The sequence below is a fragment of the Haliotis rufescens genome, unplaced genomic scaffold, assembly GCF_023055435.1.
Source record: "Haliotis rufescens isolate VD_foot unplaced genomic scaffold, xgHalRufe1.0.p SCAF_24, whole genome shotgun sequence".
Taxonomy (NCBI): Eukaryota; Metazoa; Mollusca; class Gastropoda; order Lepetellida; family Haliotidae; genus Haliotis; species Haliotis rufescens.
The window spans coordinates 2,797,441-2,823,472 of record NW_025963935.1 but is presented as its reverse complement, the minus strand read 5'-3'; the positions used below and the strand labels follow the sequence as shown (position 1 = coordinate 2,823,472).

The 26,032-nt window shown below is 40.9% G+C and overlaps 1 protein-coding gene across 9 annotated transcripts in view; it reads right to left on the bottom strand.

The window, feature by feature from the left end:
* Positions 1-665: 665 nt before the first annotated feature.
* Positions 666-26,032, bottom strand: part of LOC124120339 (pleckstrin homology-like domain family B member 2) — a 173,514-nt gene continuing 148,147 nt past the window's right edge. For all 9 annotated transcript variants that reach the window (XM_048401978.1, XM_048401982.1, XM_048401981.1 and 6 more), the window contains 3 exons: positions 4,277-4,373; positions 2,878-3,024; positions 666-1,669 (listed from right to left, as the gene is read on the bottom strand). In XM_048401978.1, the coding sequence (XP_048257935.1) occupies positions 1,229-1,669; positions 2,878-3,024; positions 4,277-4,373 (685 nt within the window). In that variant the 3' untranslated portion in view covers positions 666-1,228. The remainder of the gene's footprint in view (positions 1,670-2,877; positions 3,025-4,276; positions 4,374-26,032) is intronic.

The window sequence follows — 26,032 nt, the reverse complement described above, 5'->3', positions numbered from 1 at the left end:
CAACATTTGTATGGGTCATAATAGAAAACGATCATCATGAATTTTTGTGAATTATATTTGAAAATGAATCATCTTATATTCCTATATTTCATTCTAATGTCTAACCCCGAAAAAATTATTTTCATGTTTTACACAAGCTACCTTCGAATATTTTGTAAACAAAATAAATAAAAATAAAAACAAAAATAATCAAATTACAAAATCATAAATGCCTTTTCATGTCAAATGTTACAAAAGGAATTTTATATCAAGTAAATTAACCTTGAATGAGACCTATCAACAATTATTAGCATTTATTTTGCTTTCTCAACATGGGCATTGTGATAGAAATCCATAACGTGAGAAAGTTAAATTGGTGAATTATGACGTTGGAACTAAATATATCACCAAGTAACTGAGGCGTCTTAAATGCAGGACAAATATGACAGGTGGATATATTCCACATGCAGTGTTGAATATCAGCATTCAGTAGAGGTAATAGACTCTGACATAGCAGTCAGTGAACACAGACACATAGACCAATGAAGTTTCCACTTTCTTTTCATACCCCAACGAATGTTGCTGATTTTTGCCCTATGAATCACCTTGTTTGATAAATATTTCATGAGTATGGAAAATTTACATTCGTTTTGTTCTGAACAGCATATATTACAATTTTGCATGAAGAATCTTTACAAAATTTATTAATTAAATGTACATACAATTGACATAATTTTGTGTCATGTTCATATAATATACAAAATACTTGCGATTTAGACCAAGTATTCTTTCAAGGGCTTTGACATTAAATCGTTAGCATATTAAACACAACAAATAAAAACCAAATATTCACAAATACAATGAACCCATAAAATCACACAGAGACAAAACACAAATTCATGAAAAGAGCTAAAAGTGAAATCAGATCGTATGTATTAAAATATGACTAAAATAAAACCATTAAAATTTAATCATGCTTTGAGCAGCCAGCAGACAGGAAGTGATGTCATCAGGCAGGAAGTGACATCATAAATCCTATACAGGTCACATCCTCCACAGGAAGTGACATCATCCCGAAAAAGGAAGTGACATCATATGAGAACAGGCACATCCTGAGAACCCCAAATTTGGTTCACTCACGAAATAAAAGTCAGTCTCATGTAAGTAGCACTGTATCATCAGGTTGGTATTTAAGCAAATATGGACCATCAGCACTGTGATATCAGTTGATATCATGGACATATTGATATCATAGAAACTGTTGATATCCTTCGGCACCTGTGAAAACAACGTCAATCCAAATTCTCATAGCCTCTGGCGTGGGGGCCACGAGGTAATACGTCCTATCATAGGTTTTCACACAAAATGTCAGTTTAGGGTTTGGACTTTTCACTGTCCGAAGATGATCGACATAAACTTCCTCAATTGCTTGAAAATATATCCCTCCCCGCGCTTTGGTCTCGCCTTTGTCCACATAGTACAACAACGACCGCTTCACTCGGTCAAACACGAACCATCGTTTATGCCATGTTTTGAACTTGTTTCCCATCTTGTGCAGGAAACCACGGCAACTGGTGGGGGTGACATTCACTGTGGGACACGAGTCGATGCTGTGCCCAGCTGTCTCTATGTGTTGTCGGAGATCAAACTCCTTGTTTCTGATTGGTAGATACCTCGTCAATGGCCGCGCCTAGAAAGAAAAGAGTATTAATCTTAAGGTAATGCAACATGAGTCGAGTCTACTTTTATGCACAAAAAAAAGGTATGAATAAGAACAAAATATATTGTAGAAAGGTATTTAATAGCTATGTGAAAGGTGAAAGTTGAAAGGTGCTACAGAGGGGAAATATGCCTCTCGCCTTCACTTCAGTGCAACAAACGTGGCGATACTGGTTTAACATCCAATAAGCACTTGTAGGATCTTTCAACACATCAAGCAGCAAGCACCTGTTGAATCTTTCAACACATCAAGCAGCAAGCATCTGTTGAATCTTTCAACACATTAAGCAACAAGCACTTGTTGGATGTTTTAACATATGAAGCAGCAAGCACCTGTTGAATCTTAGAACACATCAAGCAACAAGCACCTGTTGCATGTTTTAACATATCAAGCAGCAAGCACCTGTTGAATCTTTCAACACATCAAGCAACAAGCATCTGTTGAATCTTTCAACACATCAAGCAGCAAGCACTTGTTGGATGTTTTAACATATGAAGCAGCAAGCACCTGTTGGATCCTTCAACACATCAAGCAACAAGCACCTGTGGCATGTTTTAACATATCAAGCAGCAAGCACCTGTTGTTCGGTCAACACATCAAGCAACAAGCACCTGTTGTCCGGTCAACTCATCAATATCTGTTGGATCTTTTAACACATCAAGCAATATAAGCACCTGTTGGATTTTTTGACACATCAATTCATAAGCACCATTTGTTAAACACATAATGTATGACCCAACAAGAACCTTCAACACATTATCAACAGACAAGCACCTGTTGGATCTATTTCAACACATGATCAACAGACAAGCACCTGTTGGATCTATTTCAACACATTTCAACCAAACAAGCACCTGTTGGATCTACTTCAACACATTTCAACCAAACAAGCACCTGTTGGATCTATTTCAACACATTTCAACCAAACAAGCACCTGTTGGATCTATTTCAACACATGATCAACAGACAAGCACCTGTTGGATCTATTTCAACACATGATCAACAGACAAGCACCTGTTGGATCTATTTCAACACATTATCAACAAACAAGCACCTGTTGGATCTATTTCAACACATGATCAACAGACAAGCATCTGTTGGAGCTATTTCAACACATTTCAACCAAACAAGCACCAGTTGGATCTATTTGAACAAGCACCAGTTGGACTTCTACACACCTGCTGTATTTGTTTTTCCCTCATCTTGACCTGTTGTTGTACCAGCTCCTCCCGGAGCATCGTCTCCTCCTGCAACTTCCTCTCCAGCACTTCTCTCTTCTGTCTCTCCTCGTGGAGTGCCATCATCTCAGCTTCACGAATATGTACCTGCAACAGTCAGCTTGCTACAGACAACATGCAGCAATTGGTTGGTTGGTTGTACACACCACTCAGCAATATTCCAGCTATATGATGGCGGTCTGTAATAATCGAGTCTGGACCACACAATCCATCATGAGCATCGATCTACGCAATTGGGATACGATGACATGCATCAACCAAAGCAGTGAGCCTGACCACCCGATTGCTGAAGTGAGTGAGTGAGTGAGTGAGTGAGTGAGTGAGTGAGTGAGTGAGTGAGTGAGTGAGTGAGTGAGTGAGTGAGTGAGTGAGTGAGTGAGTGAGTGAGTGAGTGAGTATGGCTTTACGCCACTTTAAGCAATATTCCAGCAATATCACAGCGGGGGACACCTGAAATGGGCTTCACACATTGTACCCATGTCAGGAATCGAACCAAGGTCTTTGGCATGACGAGCGAACGCTTTAACCACTAGGCTACCCAACCACCCCCAATTGCTGAAGACCAATTCTTACCCAGATCTTCACGGGTTGCAGCAACTGGTAAACAAGGAAGATTTAGCTACCAAAGTAAAGGGGAATATACACTCTGAGCTAAATAAAGTACTTCTTTTTAGAGTTTAATTCACTTAGATACCCAGCAAGATCCTCAGTCTGAGACTTCAGCCACTTCTCTGAAGGCGGAGTCCAGATGATGTTAGGTTATATGCTCCATACATTAACACTAAGATCTGAAGAGAATGGCGCCATGACACAAATTTGGGAAAGTAGACTCAGAACAATTGGGCAAAGACAATATCTTTACTGTTGTCCATCAGAATCTGTACGACAGCAAACACCACTATTCTCAACCGTAGTCCTGACACAACAAGAAAGTTGGGGCAAATCTCGAGCCTCGATCATAAAATCTAGGCAAAAAGTCCCAGTGCCAATGGAATGAACCCAGCACTTAATATTCACTGGAGGGCCTGAGAGTCTTGTCGACATATTTTATTGGTCACATATTGAAAGTTTTTGACCATCACAGATTGCTGGGAAACTATTGTAACCGGAGCCCCTACAGAGCTGGCGGAATAATTCGTGCAAAACAATAGTCAGGCCAATACCCCTTGCAGTGTATCTAACTCTTAATTAAGATAAATTAATTAATTTTTGTAATTTTTTTTATTTCAATTCAAGAGACATATATCTTTAACATAGGAACAAGAGGTTGTATGTGTAGCACTTCATAGGATCTTAAAACATGATCAAGATATGGGTAGTTAATTAAGAGTTATCTAACCTGTTCTTCCACCAGGTGGAGCTTGTCTGCCTGTGCCTGTGCAAGGAGCAGCTCCAGCTCGGCTAGTTTCTCCAGTTGTCCCTCTCCACTGCTCAAACTGCAACACAAACCCAACACTCAATATGGCTCTAAAATCGTGTTTCACTGCCAAAAGAAACAGAAAATCAACACTCAATACGGCTCTAAACTCGTGTTTCACTGCCAAAAGAAACAGAAAATCAACACTCAATACGGCTCTAAACTCGTGTTCCACTGCCAAAAGAAACAGAAAATCAACACTCAATACGGCTCTAAACTCGTGTTTCACTGCCAAAAGAAACAGAAAATCAACACTCAAAACGGCTCTTAAAGCGTGTTTCACCGCCAAAAGAAACAGAAAATCAACACTCAATACGGCTCTTAACGCGTGTTTCACCGCCAAAAGAAACGTGAACCATAGAAACATACGTTAAGAAGAGATGTTTCCAATGTGTACCACTTAATGACTAACAATCAGTCATGTGTTACCACATATGCTGCACGTGATTTCTAACTTTACATGCTAATCCTCCACAGGAGAAATGGTGCATCTCGAGTCATGGATCTATGACGTCACATGTGATGCGTTCACGAGTGTCAGTTCACACAACACACCAGTATGTCGTTTGTGCATCAAACCAATCTAATATCACTTGAATATGAGAAAGTCTTCACATGTTAACCAATATGTATTGTATTCGCTTTCTCTTGGTGGTGAGAATATGTCAGGATAGGTGAAATATATTCCCATTTGCCCCACTATTTGGTCTTAAGTTCAGCATGTACTATTGAATTTCTTTTAACCGTGTAGATTTGAAGCATAAGGAAAGACTTTGCTTAATTCAAATCAAGACTCAACATCATTCTGAGTTGAGTTAACATATCCTGGTTGTCATATGTGCTAGCCAACTCTCACAATCGGCCAAAGTCTTAAAAGGTACAATCAATGAATTCCCTCACCGAAAGTGGTGATTTTTAGTTTTTTTTAGAAATGCTAATAAATCTAAAGTAAAGACCACATGGAAAGGAGAGAGAGTGAGATGATGATAATAACAATCATCGGCGACAGGGATAGTTTTGTAAGTAAATCTGAGAAATATAATCTAGCAGGTATATTTACAAGGTGGGGTGAAATTGGGTTTAACGTTGCGTCCAAGATTATTGCACTTGTATAGTGACGTGCATGTACGTGTGTGTGTATGTGGCTGCTTGTACTAGTCTGGACTGATGCCGATTTATAGTGCTAGCTCACTGAGATACCATGCCGCAGTTTAACATGAATACCCCACTCAGACACAGTTTACTGACTCCGAACCGACCAGTCCTTGTTTTAGCCCTTTAATGCCGAGCGCCAGACAGGGTAACAACAAGTACCATCTTTTAACGTCTTTTGGTACGCCGCCGGGGATCGAACCCCGGACCTTCCGCTCTCCGGGCGGACACTCTACCACTAGACCAGGGAGGCGGTGTTTATTTACAAAGGAAGGCCAGCAATGTTCAAGACAGTCTAGTTCTGTTTATGGATCACCAGCCTGCCTGCCTTGTTGCATGTTCCCGAGGCAAGCGTGTCCTCCAGCCAATATTTAAGCCTTGTTATTACCCTTGCCACATCAAGGCCATTTTCTTGGCTCGACCCTGGGTAGATCAGGAGTTATGTAATGAAAACGAGATATCAAATCAGATCGCTGTTCTTATCTTGTATAGCTTCACAAAGATGGCGGCTACCATAGACGACGATCAGATAACAAAAACATTCGCGATTTCATCCCTGACACAAAAATGTAGGCAATCGTTGGGGGGATAAAAAGATGAAAAAGACATGTCAATAAGGACAGGCAGTGGTAAATTACTTTCATATGAAGGTGTACCAGTCGTTGATGTTGATTTGGTGAAATGTTCTTTCAGTAGCTAATTAACCTCAAAAAGAAAATTATGCGAATTTAGAAAGTATCGCCCAAATCTATCGGCACACAACTATCAGAAAAGGTAATTTTTTACTTTTGGTACTTTACGTTGAGCGGCATGCAGTCCGATATTTTCTTTATCATTTTATCATTTTTCACATTCGATCATAATATTTTGTTAGCTGACAAAAATAAGACATTCAAGTTCCTTAATTTTTAAAAAATAACAAGTTTCGGTGTAATCAATTGAAAATAAAAACAATCTGAATCATAACATGATCGACTGAAAAAAGAATGTAACATTAACAGAAGTGCAATAAAATCCTTGCCCACAACTAGCCATGTAATGGGAGTGAGTGAGTGAGTGAGTGAGGTTTTACGCCGCTTTTAGCAATATTCCAGCAATATCACGGCGGGGGACACCAGAAATGGGCTTCACACATTGTACCCATGTTGGGAATCGAACCCGGGTCCTCGGCGTGACGAATGAACGCTTTAACCACTGGGCTACCCGACCGCCCCACATGTAATGGGAAAGAGACATGTCAGAATATTGTGTTATATTCAATGAGTGAGTGAGTTGGGTTTAACGCCGCTTTATCAGTATTCCAGTTAGATCACGGCGTGTCAGCTTAATGTGGGAGGAAAGCCCGAAGGGATGCAGGTCTCAGGTGTCTACCACTTCGGTGAAACCCACGAGCACAGGTATGAAACATAATCATAAAAACTTAGAAACATAATCGGGGCGAACCGGGATTCGAACCCACAATCATAGGTTTCTGGCGTGCCCAAGGGACACAACTCTGCACAGCGAATCACAGCGCCTTAGACGATTGGGCCCCCTGTGCCCCTGTTTTTTAATGAGCTAAAAGAAACACCCAAATGCTCATTTCTTAAAAACATGTACACACTACAATAGAATTTTGGGAGAACATCGCTTTCACTCCAATTGATACTATGTTTTACAGTGTAAAAACAAGACTGAAAATTCATAACAAACGGACCATTTGTCTTTTCTTGTCAAATGATATGTTTATCTCAACCCTGTGTCACTCATAGCCACCATGTTAGGTCACTCAATGAGAATTAATTAATATTTGACAAAATTTGGTTCACTTGTTTGTTGTTTGAAGCTGCGTTCAGCAATATTCCAGCAAAATGACAGCAACATGGAAACTATCAAATCTGGACCAGAAAATCCAGTGATTGATATTGCAAGTAACGATCCATTGCATAGAGGTAGAATCACACACAATCAACCAAGTCACGGAGCCTGACCACCCAATCCTCTACTGCACCTGGTGTCACACGCAATCAACCAAGTCATGGAGCCTGACCATCCAATCCTCTACTGCACCTGGTGTAACACGCAATCAACCAAGTCATGGAGCCTGACCACCCAATCCTCTACTGCACCTGGTGTCACACGCAATCAACCAAGTCATGGAGCCTGACCACCCAATCCTCTACTGCACCTGGTGTCACACGCAATCAACCAAGTCATGGAGCCTGACCACCCAATCCTCTACTTCACCTGGTGTCTGACCACCCAATCCTCTACTGCACCTGGTGTCACACGCAATCAACCAAGTCATGGAGCCTGACCACCCAATCCTCTACAGCACCTGGTGTCACACGCAATCAACCAAGTCATGGAGCCTGACCACCCAATCCTCTACTGCACCTGGTGTCACACGCAATCAACCAAATCACGGAGCCTGACCACCCAATCCTCTACTTCACCTGGTGTAATGAGTGGCTAGGGACGGACTATGACCTAACCTACATCCAGAAACTGTGACTCAATCATCATCGGTATCTCATCTGCCACGAGTCTGCAAGTTTCGTTCCGTCTTGTCTGCCTGGCATTGTCTTGCTGACATTAAGTCTCATGTTTCAGTAATGGAATTGACTTACTCGGAAGCAGCCATTCCTAATTAATCAATATATAGTACTGTGGATCTATATCGTAACTGTTGCATTGCTGATGATCTTTATAGTAGCTCTCCTCTAACTCACCCTTGCATAATCATATTGATGTTGGTAGATATAGTAGCTCTCCTCTGACTCTTGCATAATCAGATTGATGATGATATTTATAGTAGCTCTCCTCTAACTCACTCTTGCATAATCATATTGATGATGATATTTATAGTAGCTCTCCTCTAACTCACTCTTGCATAATCATATTGATGATGATATTTATAGTAGCCCTCCTCTAACTCAATCTTGCATAATCAGATTGATGATGATATTTATAGTAGCTCTCCTCTAACTCACCCTTGCATAATCATATTGATGTTGGTAGATATAGTAGCTCTCCTCTGACTCTTGCATAATCAGATTGATGATAATTATAGTAGCTCTCCTCTAACTCACTCTTGCATAATCAGATTGATGATGAAAATTAATAATAAATAGTAGCTCTCCTCTAACTCACTCTTGCATAATCATATTGATGATGATATTTATAGTAGCTCTCCTCTAACTCACTCTCGCATAATCATATTGATGATGATATTTATAGTAGCTCTCCTCTAACTCACTCTTTCATAATCAGATTGTTGATGATATTTATAGTAGCTCTCCACTAACTCACACTTGCATAATCAGATTGATGATGATATATACAGTAGCCCTCCTCCAACTCACTCTTGCATTAACAGGTTAATGATGATATTTATAGTAGCTCTCCTCTAACTGACTCTTACATAATCAGATTGATGATGATATATATAGTAGCTCTCTTCCAACTCACTCTTGCATTAACAGGTTAATGATGATATTTATAGTAGCTCTCCTCTAACTGACTCTTACATAATCAGATTGATGATGATATATATAGCAGCTCTTCTCCAACTCACAGGATCATGATGATAACAAAAATAACAACCTCTCCTCCCTTGCATAATGATGCAGCTGACAACAACAACAACAACAACAACAACAACATCAACAACCACCACCTCTCCCCTCTCACTCACCCTGGGATAGACATAGGCTTGCCACAGAACCAGCAGTACTCCAGCTGGTAGCTGGCCGCGATAGTTTGCCGTGACACCAGTGTCTGCAGCGTGCCATTCACCGACTTACATATACCATTTTTCTTCACAATGGGCACGCCTGCCCGGCGCTCCATATTGAACATTATGGCGGCACTGTCACCACTCTGTGTAGTACGGCAGCTCTTAGAAAACACCCACCACCTTCACAGCGCATTCCTCATGGATCAGAACCTCATGGTAACGTTGTGATCTCTCTTTGATTATCCCAGTAATATACACTCCATTGTGAGTCGTCCTCAAGTGTATCAATGCTAAGCAATAGCCACATATAGGTCAGGGAGATCTATGATTCTGTTGTGTATCGCTGTCCATCAATAGGAATTCTATTGTCACTGCAGGAATCTATCTGGTGCTGCCATGCTTCCTTCAGTCACAGAAGACCTCGGACAATGACAGCTTTCTGACTGTTTACTTCTTGCACATATCAGCGTGTATATCCACATGAAAGCGATTCCCGACTTCTTGGTATAAATAAGCAATTGTCAATTTGGCATTCCAGTCGGTTGATGGGAAATTTCTGGATCAGTTTCTGATTGTAAGTAAGTATATATATTTCAATCTTTGGATAGGAAAATAGTTACTGAAAACAGAACAATTACTTCTGGTTAAATAAGGATTTTTTAGTCAACTCAGTGTTAATTCCTTGGTATAGTCAACACAGTGATAATTCCTTGGTATAGTCAACAGTGTTAATTCCTTGGTGTAGTCAACAGTGTTAATTCCTTGGTGTAGTCAACATATAGTTTCAGTATGAGCAGCAAAGTTTCAAATCAGGCTTTAAAGTTTCAAATCAGGCTTCAAAGTTTCAAATCAGGCTTCAAAGTTTCAAATCGCACAGGTACTTCCACCCAACATCATCATACACTCACTGTAGCGAAACCGGGAATGTTGTCACGTAGTCGCTACATCTGAGGGCTAGTGCCCTGTAAGCAGGCTTCGCAAGTCGTATCTGGTACTTTTCAAATCATTCTGTCCAAGGCAGAGTAGTCACAGTTCTCAACCAAGAGAATCAGCACATGGAGATCTGCCTCGCTACATTTACCACGTACACGTTCACAGCGTAGGCGAAACAACTGCAGGCATGTCTCCCCCGTGAATGATTGATAGATCACAAATGTCTGATTGATTAAAGATAATTAGTGGTAATTAATGCAACAAGAGCTGAACATTTCCTCGCGTAATTGTCTGAATAAATCCACAAACAAAACGATTAACTCCGAATGGAACCAACAATTTAGACCACTTAACTGTAAATGTCAACGTATCATTGTTGATTAGCACTGCTGATTTCCTTGAGTGCACTGTTCTTCCCAGCAACAGCGAAGCCGATAATCCATCGCAATTGATTTTATTTCCATACAGAATTGTCAATTATGGTTGCAAACTGCACACAATTGTATTTTCTTTACATATGAGATACATACAACCTTCAATGAAAGTATTTTCCTTGCTAGCCAACAGCCACTTCAATAAAAGTGTTTTCCTTGCTAGTCACTTCAACAAAAGTATTTTCCTTACTAGTCAACAGCCACTTCAATGAAAGTGTTTTCCTTGCTAGTCACTTCAATGAAAGTATTTTCCTTGCATGTCAACAGCCACTTCAATAAAAGTGTTTTCCTTACTAGTCAACAGCCACTTCAATGAAAGTATTACTTCAATAAAAGTGTTTTCCTTGCTAGTCACTTCAATGAAAGTATTTTCCTTGCATGTCAACAGCCACTTCAATGAAAGTGTTTTCCTTGCTAGTCAACAGCCACTTCAATGAAAGTATTTCCTTGCTAGTCAACAGCCACTTCAATAAAAGTGTTTTCCTTGCTAGTCACCAACCACTTAAATGAAAGTATTACTTCAATAAAAGTGTTTTCCTTGCTAGTCACTTCAATGAAAGTGTTTTCCTTGCTAGTCAACAGATACTTCAATGAAAGTATTTCCTTGCTATTCACTTCAATGAAAGTGTTTTCCTTGCTAGTCAACAGCCACTTCAATAAAAGTGTTTTCCTTGCTATTCACTTCAATGAAAGTGTTTTCCTTGCTAGTCAACAGCCACTTCAATAAAAGTGTTTTCCTTGCTAGTCACTTCAATGAAAGTATTACTTCAATAAAAGTGTTTTCCTTGCTATTCACTTCAATAAAAGTGTTTTCCTTGCTAGTCACTTCAACGAAAGTATTTTCCTTACTAGTCAACAGCCACTTGAATGAAAGTGTTTTCCTTGCTAGTCAACAGCCACTTCAATGAAAGTATGTCCTTGCTAGTCACTTCAATGAAAGTATTACTTCAATAAAAGTGTTTTCCTTGCTAGTCACTTCAATGAAAGTATTTCCTTGCTAGTCAACAGCCACTTCAATGAAAGTGTTTTCCTTGCTAGTCACTTCAATAAAAGTGTTTTCCTTGCTAGTCAACAGCCGCTTCAATGACCACCGAACACATAGACAACCATCTGCATGACTTCCTCATCACATATACTTCAGAGTAATGGTAACCAACCACTTTCTCGGAACCCATGAAATTCCACACAATTTCCATCGTTGCTATTTCAACATTGCCTTTAAACACAGTTCATTTCCATTCAGTCTCAGGTCGCCCAATCCCCCTCGAACACACGTGACCCTGGAGTTGACAGATTCGGAGTAGTCAGGAAGAAAATCTGCACCAAATGTCCGAAAGGATTTTTCTCTCAAGGCCTTGAGCCATCCATGGTTCTAACCCTGAAGCAGCGGCACAGAAAGGCAGTTCCCAAACTCATTACAAGCTAGGGACATTCACAGTAGGTTATTCTTCTGAGCCTAAACAGATCCACTATACCACAGTCTGTCTCATTCAAGAAATAATTGAACTAAACAAGATTAAACAGATTCATAATGGTCCATCGTTCACTGGTTGATGCATTTGAGTTCACAAATCACCATGTATTGATAATTATTAGATTTGCATCAATCACCACAACCATGAAATACCCCACCTCAATATCCCCATACCCCAGTTACTTCACATCAAAGAACAGGTCGTTATTAGCTGGAGAAATCCATATCTGGGACATACGGTACATTCAAATGAGTTACATAGCCAAACCCCGCCGACTGCCCACTGAATATGGCATCTCATTTAGCCAAGCTAGTCCATTTATACAACATGTGTCTATAGCATTGGACTATCACATTCAAAGTGATAACACTATCATGTTCTCAAACCGGAACCCTACTTCAGATAAACATGAACATTCACAAATATGCCCCTGTCTGTGAATCTCTTCTAACCACCTTGTCTCCCCCGAGACCTGATTCTCTCCAAGTGAGCAGACGCCAAAACATACACTGAAAACAACTGTCAGTTTGAAAAAATATTTGATGAGAATCTATCAGCCGATTTCAAAGAGGATTCTTGGCAGTAACGTCTGTGTCTAGATCACAGGGGCTGCTTTACGGTTTTCCTTGAAATCAATCCTTTTGTTGGAAATTCTGTCGAAGCAGACGTCAGTTTTTGACTGCTTATTAAATCTCCTAGATACTCTACTTTACTTACAGAATGGCATCAAGTTGATTGCTCATATCAACTGTGTTCTTGAAATTAGAGCTTTGGGAGTAATATCCAACATGTTTGCGTTCTTGGATAAAAAGTCACTTACATGATCCTTCCCTTCGAGGATGTATAAAAAACAGTTCACCATAACAGTTGTATTAAGGAAAGTCTTCATCTCCGCCAAAATATATTTGAGCCTCAGGACATACACTATCACACATCATTATGAATTTCCTGTTCATTTTGAAAATGTCACACATTAGAAAAAGGTTTTTTAAATTGCGGGATAACCGTCCTGATTGACGACACTGCTCAGGTACGTTTCCCCGTGATGGCTGTGAGACACATGCCTCTGACGCACACAGGTTATTCTCAATCTCATCTTGATATTCCTAGAAACACAAACGGATATCTATTTTCACACACATGAAAACATCCCAATGTATGTTATCATGCTAGACTCTTGTTCTCTCCACACATGCAGATCTGCCGGATTGACAGTGTATCATAAAATATTGATGGTCATATTCCGGTGTCCAGGGCCTTAATGTCATTTGCACTTCAGATGATGAAATATATTGAAAGTACTTTAATACAGCATCGGAGGACAGCTTAGTGAAGTGTGGTACTCATATCTCTGTCATCTTCACACCCACAGCTTCACATCCTGACAATTCTTTACACGTTCTGGAGGAGTTGATTTTAATCTTCAATCACAAATTACTTCGGTTGAAATCAGTATTCCGTTTAGAATGAATCCTCAGTGTGTCTTACATAATCCTCCCCAGCAGATAAACACAACACTTCACTCACGACTGTTGTCAAGTATTGATAACCAACAAACTGTATTCGTCACGACATTATATCACATTCATCAAACACGTCACAAAACCTCCTTAGAAAAGGTTGGACAAATTATCTTTGACTTCATGAAAGAATTACCTTCAGCCAGACACAAGGAAGATATCTATTAAAATCATCCACGAACTCTTCAAAGACGCAAAGCGTCACGGCAAGTTATTGATCTCATGCAATACCTCTTCTTGTCAGAAGGGATGTGTATTTGTATACAGAGAAACGTGTCATTAAGGAACTTCGTCCTGGATAAAAACGACGTCAAATCCAACTGTCAAGAAAGTAATTACATCAGCTCCGTCAGTCCGTAAATGACAACACTTTGGAAAATTAGAAAAGTCACCAGTTTGGACAATGTCACGCCACAATCCTCGTTACAAGCTGGGAGTTTGTGCCCACTCTCCGTGAGGTCTTCATATAACCATCTGTTGGCAAGCACTTGCTCTCCTGCACGACCCTTCTTGAAATAACCCTCTTCATGGAAAAGACAACCTGTTCAACTGCCTATGATTGCCATAGTAACACTGCATTCAGACATCTGTTATCATGTAGTAAGATTTGGCGAGAACACAAATCTTCATATGACTCTTATTGATTTAATTCCACACATAAACAAGGCTCTCGCGTCAAGCTGACTTTTAACTATCAATCTACATTAAGACTCCCGATTCCAAACTTCAACAGCCGCACCTGATCCATACAGAAATTAGAAAAACAGCGTGTGACAGCATCATCAACCATTCCTCTTCCTGCGTTGAAGCAACGTAAATCTCAGACAGGGACAAGTCTGCCTTATATATTCAGAAATTAGAACAGTTTTGCAGCAGAATCACGCTCTCCGTCCCTTTCCCTCCGAAGCCCAAACACCAATTACATCTCCACATACTACGACTCGGATCTCGATCAATTTGCCGGTAACAAAAGCCCTTGAGCTGTTTTCACGTGTGGTTTAAATCTCCTAATGGCCAGCAATAAGCAGTTAGGGCTATTATGCCTTCAGGTAACCGGCTGAATGCCTCCCTCAAGGGCTTGGGTCCACGGTGGGCTTCATTGGCAGTCAATTATTAACACTTATTGATAAGTGTTCTATTCCCACTCACTTCTCAGCAACTTGTCCCTATGGTGTTAATTGTCGTGTTCAAGAGCTGTCATTCCTGCCTGCAATGCATCATGGGATACCCGAGCAGTCAGCAGTTCAGGTGGAAAATCGCTGATGAATATGTCACAGATTAAACATTTGGATTCCAATGTGGACCTCGTTATTCATCGCTGCAGATGAAAATGATTTGCAGTGAATTGTGTCTAATTGAAATTGAAGGAATTATTCTGGTGTGCATGAAATTCTATTTGCAAAATGCGTTTGAAATTTGAACCATTTCATCTTATGTATAATCTCTTTTTAGTAAAAATTCATCATGGAAATGAGTGAGTGAGTGAGTGAGTGAGTGAGTGAGTGAGTGAGTGAGAAACAATCATCACCATTCAGGTTACTTCCACAAGTCATAAAATTAGGCGTGTGTGAGTGAGTGAGTGAGTGAGTGAGTGCGTGAGTGAGTGCATGAGTGAGTGAGTGAGTGAGTGAGTGAGTGAGTGAGTGCATGAGTGAGTGAGTGAGTGGGTGAGTGAGTGCCTGAGTGAGTGAGTGAGTGAGTGAGTGAGTGAGTGTGCGAGTGAGTGTGCGAGTGAGTGTGCGAGTGTGTGTGCATGCTTTTATTTTCTACTGAATGACAAGTGCCAGGCAGGGGAACAACAAGTGCCATCTTTTAATGTTTTTTGGCATAACACATCCCAGCCTCAAACCACTGGCATTCCGCACTCCTGACAGACCCACTATCCACTAGACCACGAGGCAGTCTGTCTGACAAGACCCACTATCCACTAGACCACGGAGGCAGTCTGTCTGACAAGGGAATTGAGAAGCAATTACTTGATACACCCCAAACTGAAAACACGGGTAGAGTTACCAGCCAGGCCAACACCTGTCTTGTTCACGTACACACACACAATATTTACTTGCCACCACTTCCACTGGCAACTATCAACAAAATCACTCCATTATTTTCACAGCATCAGTAATTAGTGATTTCAGGCTAGCATCTTCTGTCAACACCATGGCCGCAGGACCTTCATGATACAGTTTTAGCTTCAAAAGCAGGCATCCTGATGTCTACTACCACTACCGGGCGGCTTATTGCAACTATAATAGGGCTGCTTATTGCAACTATAATAGGGCTGCTTATTGCAACTAAAGTAGGGCAGCTTATTGCAACTAAACTAAGGCCGCTTATTGCAACTAAAGTAGGGGCTGCTTATTGCAACTAAAGTAGGGCTGCTTATTGCAACTATAATAGGGCTGCTTATTGCAACTATAATAGGGCTGCTTATTGCAACTATAATAGGGCTGCTTATTGCAACTAAAGTAGGGCTGCTTATTGCAACTATAATAGGGCTGCTTATTGCAACTATAATAGGGCTGCTTATTGCAACTAAACTAAGGCCGCTTATTGCAACTAAAGTAGGGCTGCTTATTGCAACTAAAGTAGGGGCTGCTTATTGCAACTAAAGCAGGGCTGCTTATTGCAACTATAATAGGGCTGCTTATTGCAACTATAATAGGGCAGCTTATTGCAACTAAACTAAGGCCGCTTATTGCAACTAAAGTAGGGCTGCTTATTGCAACTAAAGTAGGGGCTGCTTATTGCAACTAAAGTAGGGCTGCTTATTGCAACTATAATAGGGCTGCTTATTGCAACTAAAGTAGGGCTGCTTATTGCAACTAAAGTAGGGCTGCTTATTGCAACTAAACTAAGGCCGCTTATTGCAACTAAAGTAGGGCTGCTTATTGCAACTAAAGTAGGGGCTGCTTATTGCAACTAAAGTAGGGGCTGCTTATTGCAACTAAAGTAGGGCTGCTTATTGCAACTATAAGAGGGCTGCTTATTGCAACTAAAGTAGGGCTGCTTATTGCAACTAAAGTAGGGCTGCTTATTGCAACTAAAGTAGGGGCTGCTTATTGCAACTAAACATGGGCTGCTGATTGCAACTGAAGTAGGGCTGCTTATTGCAACTAAAGTAGGGCTGCTTATTGCAACTATAATAGGGCTGCTTATTGCAACTAAAGTAGGGCTGCTTATTGCAACTAAACTAAGGCTGCTTATTGCAACTAAAGTAGGGGCTGCTTATTGCAATTAAAGTAGGGGCTGCTTATATGCAACTAAAGTAGGGGCTGCTTATTGCAACTAAAGTAGGGGCTGCTTATATGCAACTAAAGTAGGGCTGCTTATTGCAACTAAACTAAGGCCGCTTATTGCAACTAAAGTAGGGATGTTTATTGCAACTAAAGTAGGGCAGCTTATTGCAACTATAATAGGGCTGCTTATTGCAACTAAACTAAGGCCGCTTATTGCAACTAAAGTAGGGGCTGCTTATATGCAACTAAAGTAGGGATGTTTATTGCAACTAAAGTAGGGGCTGCTTATTGCAACTATAATAGGGCTGCTTATTGCAACTAAACTAAGGCCGCTTATTGCAACTAATGTAGGGGCTGCTTATATGCAACTAAAGTAGGGCAGCTTATTGCAACTGAACTAGGGCTGCTGATTGCAACTAAAGTAGGGCTGCTTATTGCAACTAAACTAGGGCTGCTGACACTGTGTCATGACCTTCAACCAGCGCTGACAAAATGCACAAAACAACACACAGAAATACGATGTAAGAAAATCTATATTTCTAAATTTCAGTAAAGCAGAACAATTAGTTTTATATCCAGCAGATCCATGATTAATCTAGGATTCAAAACTAAATGTCCCTCGCAGGCAAATTTTGAAAAAAATCATTTCACTCAAAATATTGATTTTTTAAAAGTTCTTATTTTCTTAAATTTAGAGGTATTAGAACATTGTATTATGAGAGTGCATTCAATGCAATAATATAAAACTAAGCATAAAAACCTCTTCCTATATATTGGTCCTGTTATCAATAAATTCAAGTTACTTCCACAAAGCCATAAAATTAGTTATTATATGAACTGGGAAGTTGGTAATACCACCTTGGGAATTTAACTGCCATTTGCAGCAGACTTGAGGATGAATATCAGCTTCTGAGCAGGTCTAGACAAATCCCTGCCACGCGTTGATTCGGTGATTAGTGATGACACACTGTAGTCAGTATCATGATCAAGAATCAATTTAAAGGGGCTCTCTGATGTCAAATAAAGGACTTCCAGTGGTACAAATATTGTCAGAAATGATTGGTTGGACGAGTCAGCCAGATAACACAGAACAACGTCCTAACTTGAAGGAGATTCCTGTGCTACTGTGACTTGACAGGAATTTATCATCCAAAACTGGCTCCCACTGGAGTTTTTCCACTTTTATCAACTCATGTTAATATATTTGATATCAAAAGACACGAGGGTGAGATTCTCTATTTATCATCCCAAACTGGCTCCCACAGGAGATATCTACATTGCAATGAAATTGCATCACAATGCTTTGCAGACCATTGTGACGTCAGTGATTACCATGATGTCACAATCAAATGACATCACTAATGGCTCTGCTACTGAAGTTGTTAGCAGCACTTTTTACACTTAAGACACTGCTTATTACTGTCTACAAACTGACAAAGTTGGAAGAATGATGTTTCATCAACTCGTGTTTGTACATTTGATATCAAAAGACACTTGGGTGAGATTCTTTCTCAAACAAAAGAACAAAAGTGTTTTTAACAATCAAACCCAGTCATTAAGTATCACTGCCTCCGTGGTCATCTACTTAAACTGTCCTCAGCCTCTACTTAAACTGTCCTCAGCCTCTACTTAAACTGTACTCAGCCTCTACATAAACTGTCCTCAGCCTCTACTTAAACTGTACTCACATCTACTCAAACTGCACTCAGCCTCTACTTAAACTGTACTCAGCCTCTACTTTAACTGAGAAATTCCAATATCCATGAGACAAGTCAGAATCAGCTGCAGACTGCACTCACTCACTCACTCAATCAGAGTGTGCCTTTTGTCATGTCTGGGTTCTTTGTTATCAAGAACACATTCCTGACAGTCACCAGCATCATGACTGTTGAAAATATGTATTTCATGAAAACAAACCAATCCAGATAGATTTATAAGCAAGTCTAGCATGCTCTAGGCAGTTCCATAAATTTCAAAGACTAATCACAAAGAAAACAGGGTTTCCACTAAGTGGGTTTCCCAGTCAAACAGACCCTCCCCAGCAAGTCTATCAAACACAGTTTGACCTGGCAATCACATCAACCACTAGACTGTGAAGTTTCAGAACGTCTCAACTGACATCACCAAATGCTTCTCATGTACCAAAGATTTTCCAGCCATATTATTAGCAGGAACCAATCAAAGAGAAGACACTGATTACTGTGGCGCTGACAGATTACTTTCCAGGAGCCCATTACTCCATGGCAACCATGGAAGTCCCCCTCCCCTCTCTGGGAGGATGGCGCCGTCATCACCTGTCTTCTAAGTCTCAGACTCATAGTTTTCATGCCTACAACATAATTTCCGGCTACTGACAACTGGGCTGACATTTCGGGTTGAACAAAAAGCTGCAATAGGAATTGGTTTGGATGCTGACAATTTCATCAGCAGCTTATTCAAGCTGAAACCATACTTTTCATCAGACCTTCTTGTTAAGAACTGAGATAAATTGCAGACATTTTGGTCTAAAGTGCATCATTAAATACTGAAAATATTTTGCCAAAAAAACTTGATAAAAAAACTTTTACATTGCGACTGTTCATTGTTTAAGTATATATATTTTTTTAAACTTAAATTTTGGTTTGACATTATGTGGATCACTTATAGATAAAAAAATAATCTGTTCTAAACATTTACCCCCCAAACTTATTCCCATACATTAAATATGCATTCCTCATATCATGATTACTAATTGGATTTCTCTTTATGAATATTGTTGATAAAATGTACTTTATCCAGGGTCAAGTTGAGCTGGTAGAAACAAATGCTGACACGAAGCTCTAGGGATCTTAGTCCTTGCACAGTTACAGTCCCCCGAGGAGTCGGAGAGACAGTCTCAAGTAGGCAGCTTCCCTCAACTCTGCCTTGACCACATGCCTAAGTGACAAGAAACATTCTCACAGCACGACAGGCGATTATCTGCTTCTTAAGGAGTCGAAGCCATTACACGAGGACAGTCATTCTTGTGTTCGTTAGAACATTAACTTGTTGCTCTGGTGATGTGAGAGTGAGTGAGTGGGATTTATCAAGTGCAACAGAGCTGAGAGAGAGAGAGAGAGAGAGAGAGAGAGAGAGAGAGAGAGAGAGAGAGCGTGACATAGGAGAGGACAGGAGAGAAAGAGGGAGAGATAAAACAGTGAAAGAGTGAGTTAGTGTGAAAGAGAAAGAGAGAGTGACAGATAGGAGAGAGGGCAGGAGAGAGAGAGAAAGAGAGAGAGAGAAACAGAGTGAGTGGGACTTATCAAGAGCAACAGGGCTGTGCTGAGAGAGAGGGAGGGAGAGAGAAAAAGAGTGAGTGTGAAAGAGAGAAAGAAAATGACAGATAGGAGATAGAGAGAGAGAAAAAAGAATGAGATAGAAAGTGTGAAAGAGAGAACGAGAGAGGGATAGGAGAGAGGGCAGGAGAGAGAAAGAGAGAGGGAGAGAGAGAGGGAGAGAGAGGAGAGACAGAAAGAGGAAGAGAAAGAGAAAGAGAAAGAAAGAAACAAGGAGGAGCGAGAGAGGGAGAGACAGGGAGAGGAGAGAGAGAGAGAGTGAGTGGGGCCATCTGTGAAGAAACTGTTACTGGTTGGTATGTATTAGTGAGTGAGTGAGTGAATATGGTTTCAAGCCGCTTTTAGCAATATTCCAGCAATACCACCGCAGGGGACACCAGAAATGGGCTTTACACATTGTACCCATGTCGGGATGGTATAACAAAGAAGAACCTCAAGATTTGTTGGTTGCCTCTCATCTGCATCCAGCAATGTTCCAGCTACATGACAGCTGCCAGGCAATCCAGTGATCGATATAGTGAGCACAATCCAAGCCGTCAGAGTACAATGACACACAATCAACCAAGTCACCAAGTCGGACCACCCGATCCACCGGTTGCGACCAGCACAGGATGGCGGGGACCAACTCTATCCCTGAGTCCCCCGTGTATGAGTGACTATGGACCACATTCAGCATCTGAGAACACTCTGTGACATCCCTAGTAAAGCTGCAATGTTTAAACATTGAGTAAGGTATGCATTACACTGCTAGTGTCCCTATTGTATCTGAGACAATACAGAGGCAGGCCATTGTTCTACAGATCAATCAAGCGCACAAAGTCAAATCAAGGAAATTATCGTCACAATGCCTGACTGAGTTCGATGACAAGTGACACATTGTTTTGAGACAAACAAATCAATCAGACTTGACGCCTCACTGTGTGGACACAACACTAACGGATCAATCTCGTCCGCCGGCGCACTGAGATGGAGGCTTCGTCAGTGGAATTTCAAAGGCTTGCAATCCAAATATATGACGCTGACCGCTGTGTCAATACTTGACGTAAAAGTAGGGAAAGATCGCAAAAGATAACGTTGGGCGCCCAGGAAACCTTTTGTTTGAAGAAGTGAAATATTGTGATAAGAATAAATACGTTGTTTCAGCCAAACACAAGCTGTATGGAATTGGTTTGAAATCCATCATTCATTGACAAGTTCACTGGCTGTACTCCGCTCAAAGTAAAGTAACCATTGTCTTCATAACTGTATTGACAGCACACATCAAAATATTTCTGAGATTTTATCGAATGATTTTAAACTTTAAAGCAGGTGACATGTTTTCTTTTTCTGGTTTTTGTTTGATCGGTGCTCGCAATATCAACCCCCAGGGATATGCGGTTGTGGTTGGTCATTGATAAAGAATGGGAGATGTGGTCAAGTGCAACCATCAAAATGTGCAATATCCAAGGCCCTGGTACCCGCACTTAGCTTCATCAATATTATCTTAGCCAGTGCTGAAGGCCGAAATCCATTTATTACATTAAATCCATTGACATTTTTCTATTGAGGATTTCCAATTCACATATCCGCCAAACAGAAAACCAACATTGGAGATATCATCAGAGTAATTCAACCTTTACCTTTAAATGACATAAAGACGCATGACCCAAGACACATGAAACATCTGACACAAAACATATCTGGCATAAGACACCGGACATGATATTGACTTGCCAACATTGCCCTGACAATGTACCACCACATGGATGGATAACACTCTTCTCCCTTCCCTCCCAAAGCCATACAATCCTATCTTGCCAACAATATTCTCACAATGTACCACCACGTGGACGGATAACACTCTTCTATGTTCCTTCCCAAAGCCATACAATCCTATCTTGCCAACAATATTCTCACAATGTACCACCACGTGGACGGATAACACTCTTCTATGTTCCTTCCCAAAGCCATACAATCCTATCTTGCCAACAATATTCTCACAATGTACCACCACGTGGACGGATAACACTCTTCTATGTTCCTTCCCAAAGCCATACAATCCTATCTTGCCAACAATATTCTCACAATGTACAAACACGTGGACGGATAACACTCTTCTCCCTTCCCTCCCAAAGCCATACAATCCTATCTTGCCAACAATATTCTCACAATGTACCACCACGTGGATGGATAACTCTCTTCTCCCTTCCCCCAAAAGCCATACAATCCTATCTTGCCAACAATATTCTCACAATGTACCACCACGTGGACGGATAACACTCTTCTATGTTCCCTTCCAAAGCCATACAATCCTATCTTGCCAACAATATTCTCACAATGTACCACCACGTGGATGGATAACTCTCTTCTCCCTTCCCCCAAAAGCCATACAATCCTATCTTGCCAACAATATTCTCACAATGTACCACCACGTGGACGGATAACACTCTTCTATGTTCCCTCCCAAAGCCATACAATCCTATCTTGCCAACAATATTCTCACAATGTACCACCACGTGGACGGATAACACTCTTCTATGTTCCCCCCCAAAGCCATACAATCCTATCTTGCCAACAATATTCTCACAATGTACCACCACGTGGACGGATAACACTCTTCTCCCTTCCCTCCCAAAGCCATACAATCCTATCTTGCCAACAATATTCTCACAATGTACCACCACGTGGACGGATAACACTCTTCTATGTTCCTTCCCAAAGCCATACAATCCTATCTTGCCAACAATATTCTCACAATGTACCACCACGTGGACGGATAACACTCTTCTCCCTTCCCTCCCAAAGCCATACAATCCTATCTTGCCAACAATATTCTCACAATGTACCACCACGTGGACGGATAACACTCTTCTATGTTCCTTCCCAAAGCCATACAATCCTATCTTGCCAACAATATTCTCACAATGTACCACCACGTGGACGGATAACACTCTTCTCCCTTCCCTCCCAAAGCCATACAATCCTATCTTGCCAACAATATTCTCACAATGTACCACCACGTGGACGGATAACACTCTTCTATGTTCCTTCCCAAAGCCATACAATCCTATCTTGCCAACAATATTCTCACAATGTACCACCACGTGGACGGATAACACTCTTCTATGTTCCTTCCCAAAGCCATACAATCCTATCTTGCCAACAATATTCTCACAATGTAGCACCACGTGGACGGATAACACTCTTCTATGTTCCTTCCCAAAGCCATACAATCCTATCTTGCCAACAATATTCTCACAATGTACCACCACGTGGGTGGATAAAACTCTCCCCATATTCAACTCTTATATCAACCTGCGTCTCTATGAACCACGGTAAACTGCATTGCAAACAAATTACTTTCTGAATCAACAATGACATTACATCAGTTGGCTATATTGATTTCGGAATAAACGCAAACGAAAAACATCAACTTTAATTAAAAACTGACAAAGACGTATTATTCCTAGTTACAAGTCGATCCCCTGTACATCCCCATCCAAGTGTGCAGCCACTGCATGTACGACACGCACTGTTCAAGTGCATGACTAGAAATAGGCTGGTCCAAATGACGACTGACAGCTTGCAGACATTCAATTTGAACATCTTATTGTCTGCACACAACAGTAGTAATGTATATGATGGCACAAATCACAACTATTGATCCAGTCTCTGACATCGTGGGGAGGCTGCATCAGTTACCTGGCTTCTAGTTTGTTTGTTTGTTTGTTGTTTAATGCCGCACTTAGCAATATGACGCAGTCTGTAAATAATCAAGTATGGACCAGACGCTCCAGTGATTGACATCCTCAGCATTGATCTATGCAATTGGGCATGATGAGTGAGTTAGTGAGTATGGTTTTACACCATGTTCAGCAATATTCCAGCAATATCACGGCTGGGGATACCAGGAATGGGCTTCACACATTGTACCCATTGTCTGGGAACATTTATAATCAAAATTGTAAAAGTGACAAGACAATGGAGAGATGAAGGCGATGCAGCGAGTTTCAGTTTCAGTTATGGTACCGAGAAAATGAATAGGTATCCAGTAGGATCATCATCAATACCATCTTAAACATTTCTGTCATAAAAATTGAGATATTCAAAATCAGCCTAAACTGGTCAGGACAAAGCATTTCATTTTCTGGAACACAACAGGGCCCCGTTCCACAAAGCGATCTTAGCGCTAAGATGATCGTAACTCCCATACGTCAACACAGGCTTACCACAATCATGGCACTAAGATGATCGTAACTCCCATACTTCAACACAGGCTTACCACAATCATGGCACTAAGATGATCGTAACTCCCATACTTCAACACAGGCTTACCACAATCATGGCACTAAGATGATCGTAACTCCCATACGTCAACACAGGCTTACCACAATCATGGCACTAAGATGATCGTAACTCCCATACTTCAACACAGGCTTACCACAATCATGGCACTAAGATGATCGTAACTCCCATACTTCAACACAGGCTTACGACAATCATGGCACTAAGATGATCGTAACTCCCATACTTCAACACAGGCTTACCACAATCATGGCACTAAGATGATCGTAACTCCCATACTTCAACACAGGCTTACCACAATCATGGCACTAAGATGATCGTAACTCCCATACTTCAACACAGGCTTACGACAATCATGGCACTAAGATGATCGTAACTCCCATACTTCAACACAGGCTTACGACAATCATGGCACTAAGATGATCGTAACTCCCATACGTCAACACAGGCTTACCACAATCATGGCACTAAGATGATCGTAACTCCCATACTTCAACACAGGCTTACCACAATCATGGCACTAAGATGATCGTAACTCCCATACTTCAACACAGGCTTACCACAATCATGGCACTAAGATGATCGTAACTCCCATACTTCAACACAGGCTTACGACAATCATGGCACTAAGATGATCGTAACTCCCATACTTCAACACAGGCTTACCACAATCATGGCACTAAGATGATCGTAACTCCCATACTTCAACACAGGCTTACCACAATCATGGCACTAAGATGATCGTAACTCCATACTTCAACACAGGCTTACGACAATCATGGCACTAAGATGATCGTAACTCCATACTTCAACACAGGCTTACCACAATCATGGCACTAAGATGATCGTAACTCCATACTTCAACACAGGCTTACCACAATCATGGCACTAAGATGATCATAACTCCATACTTCAACACAGGCTTACGACAATCATGGCACTAAGATGATTGTAACTCCATACTTCAATACAGGCTTACAACAATCATGGCACTAAGATGATCACAACTCCATACTTCAACACAGGCTTACGACAATCATGGCACTAAGATGATCATAACTCCATACTTCAACACAGGCTTATGACAATCATGGCACTAAGATGATCGTAACTCCATACTTCAACACAGGCTTACCACAATCATGGCACTAAGATGATCGTAACTCACATACTTCAACACAGGCTTACCACAATCATGGCACTAAGATGGTCATAACTCCATACTTCAACACAAACACAGGCTTACGACAATCATGGCACTAAGATGATCACAACTCCATACTTCAACACAAACACAGGCTTACGACAATCATGGCACTAAGATGATCGTAACTCCATACTTCAACTAAGATCGCTTTGTGGAACGGGCCCCTAGAACCTTAGAATTAAATAAGTTTATTTCATTACATGTAATCATATACACCCTTCAAGAAAGGAGAACGGACACCACTCGCATAATGCAGTCTGATGCTTTCCCAGCCATGACTGTCCACACCATGTGATATACATCAGCACCATATTTAAGCCCCTAAACAAACATGTAATCAATAGTACCTTTTTAGTTCTCAAGGCTGTCTGACTCCACATCCGACTCCGCATCAACTCCAGT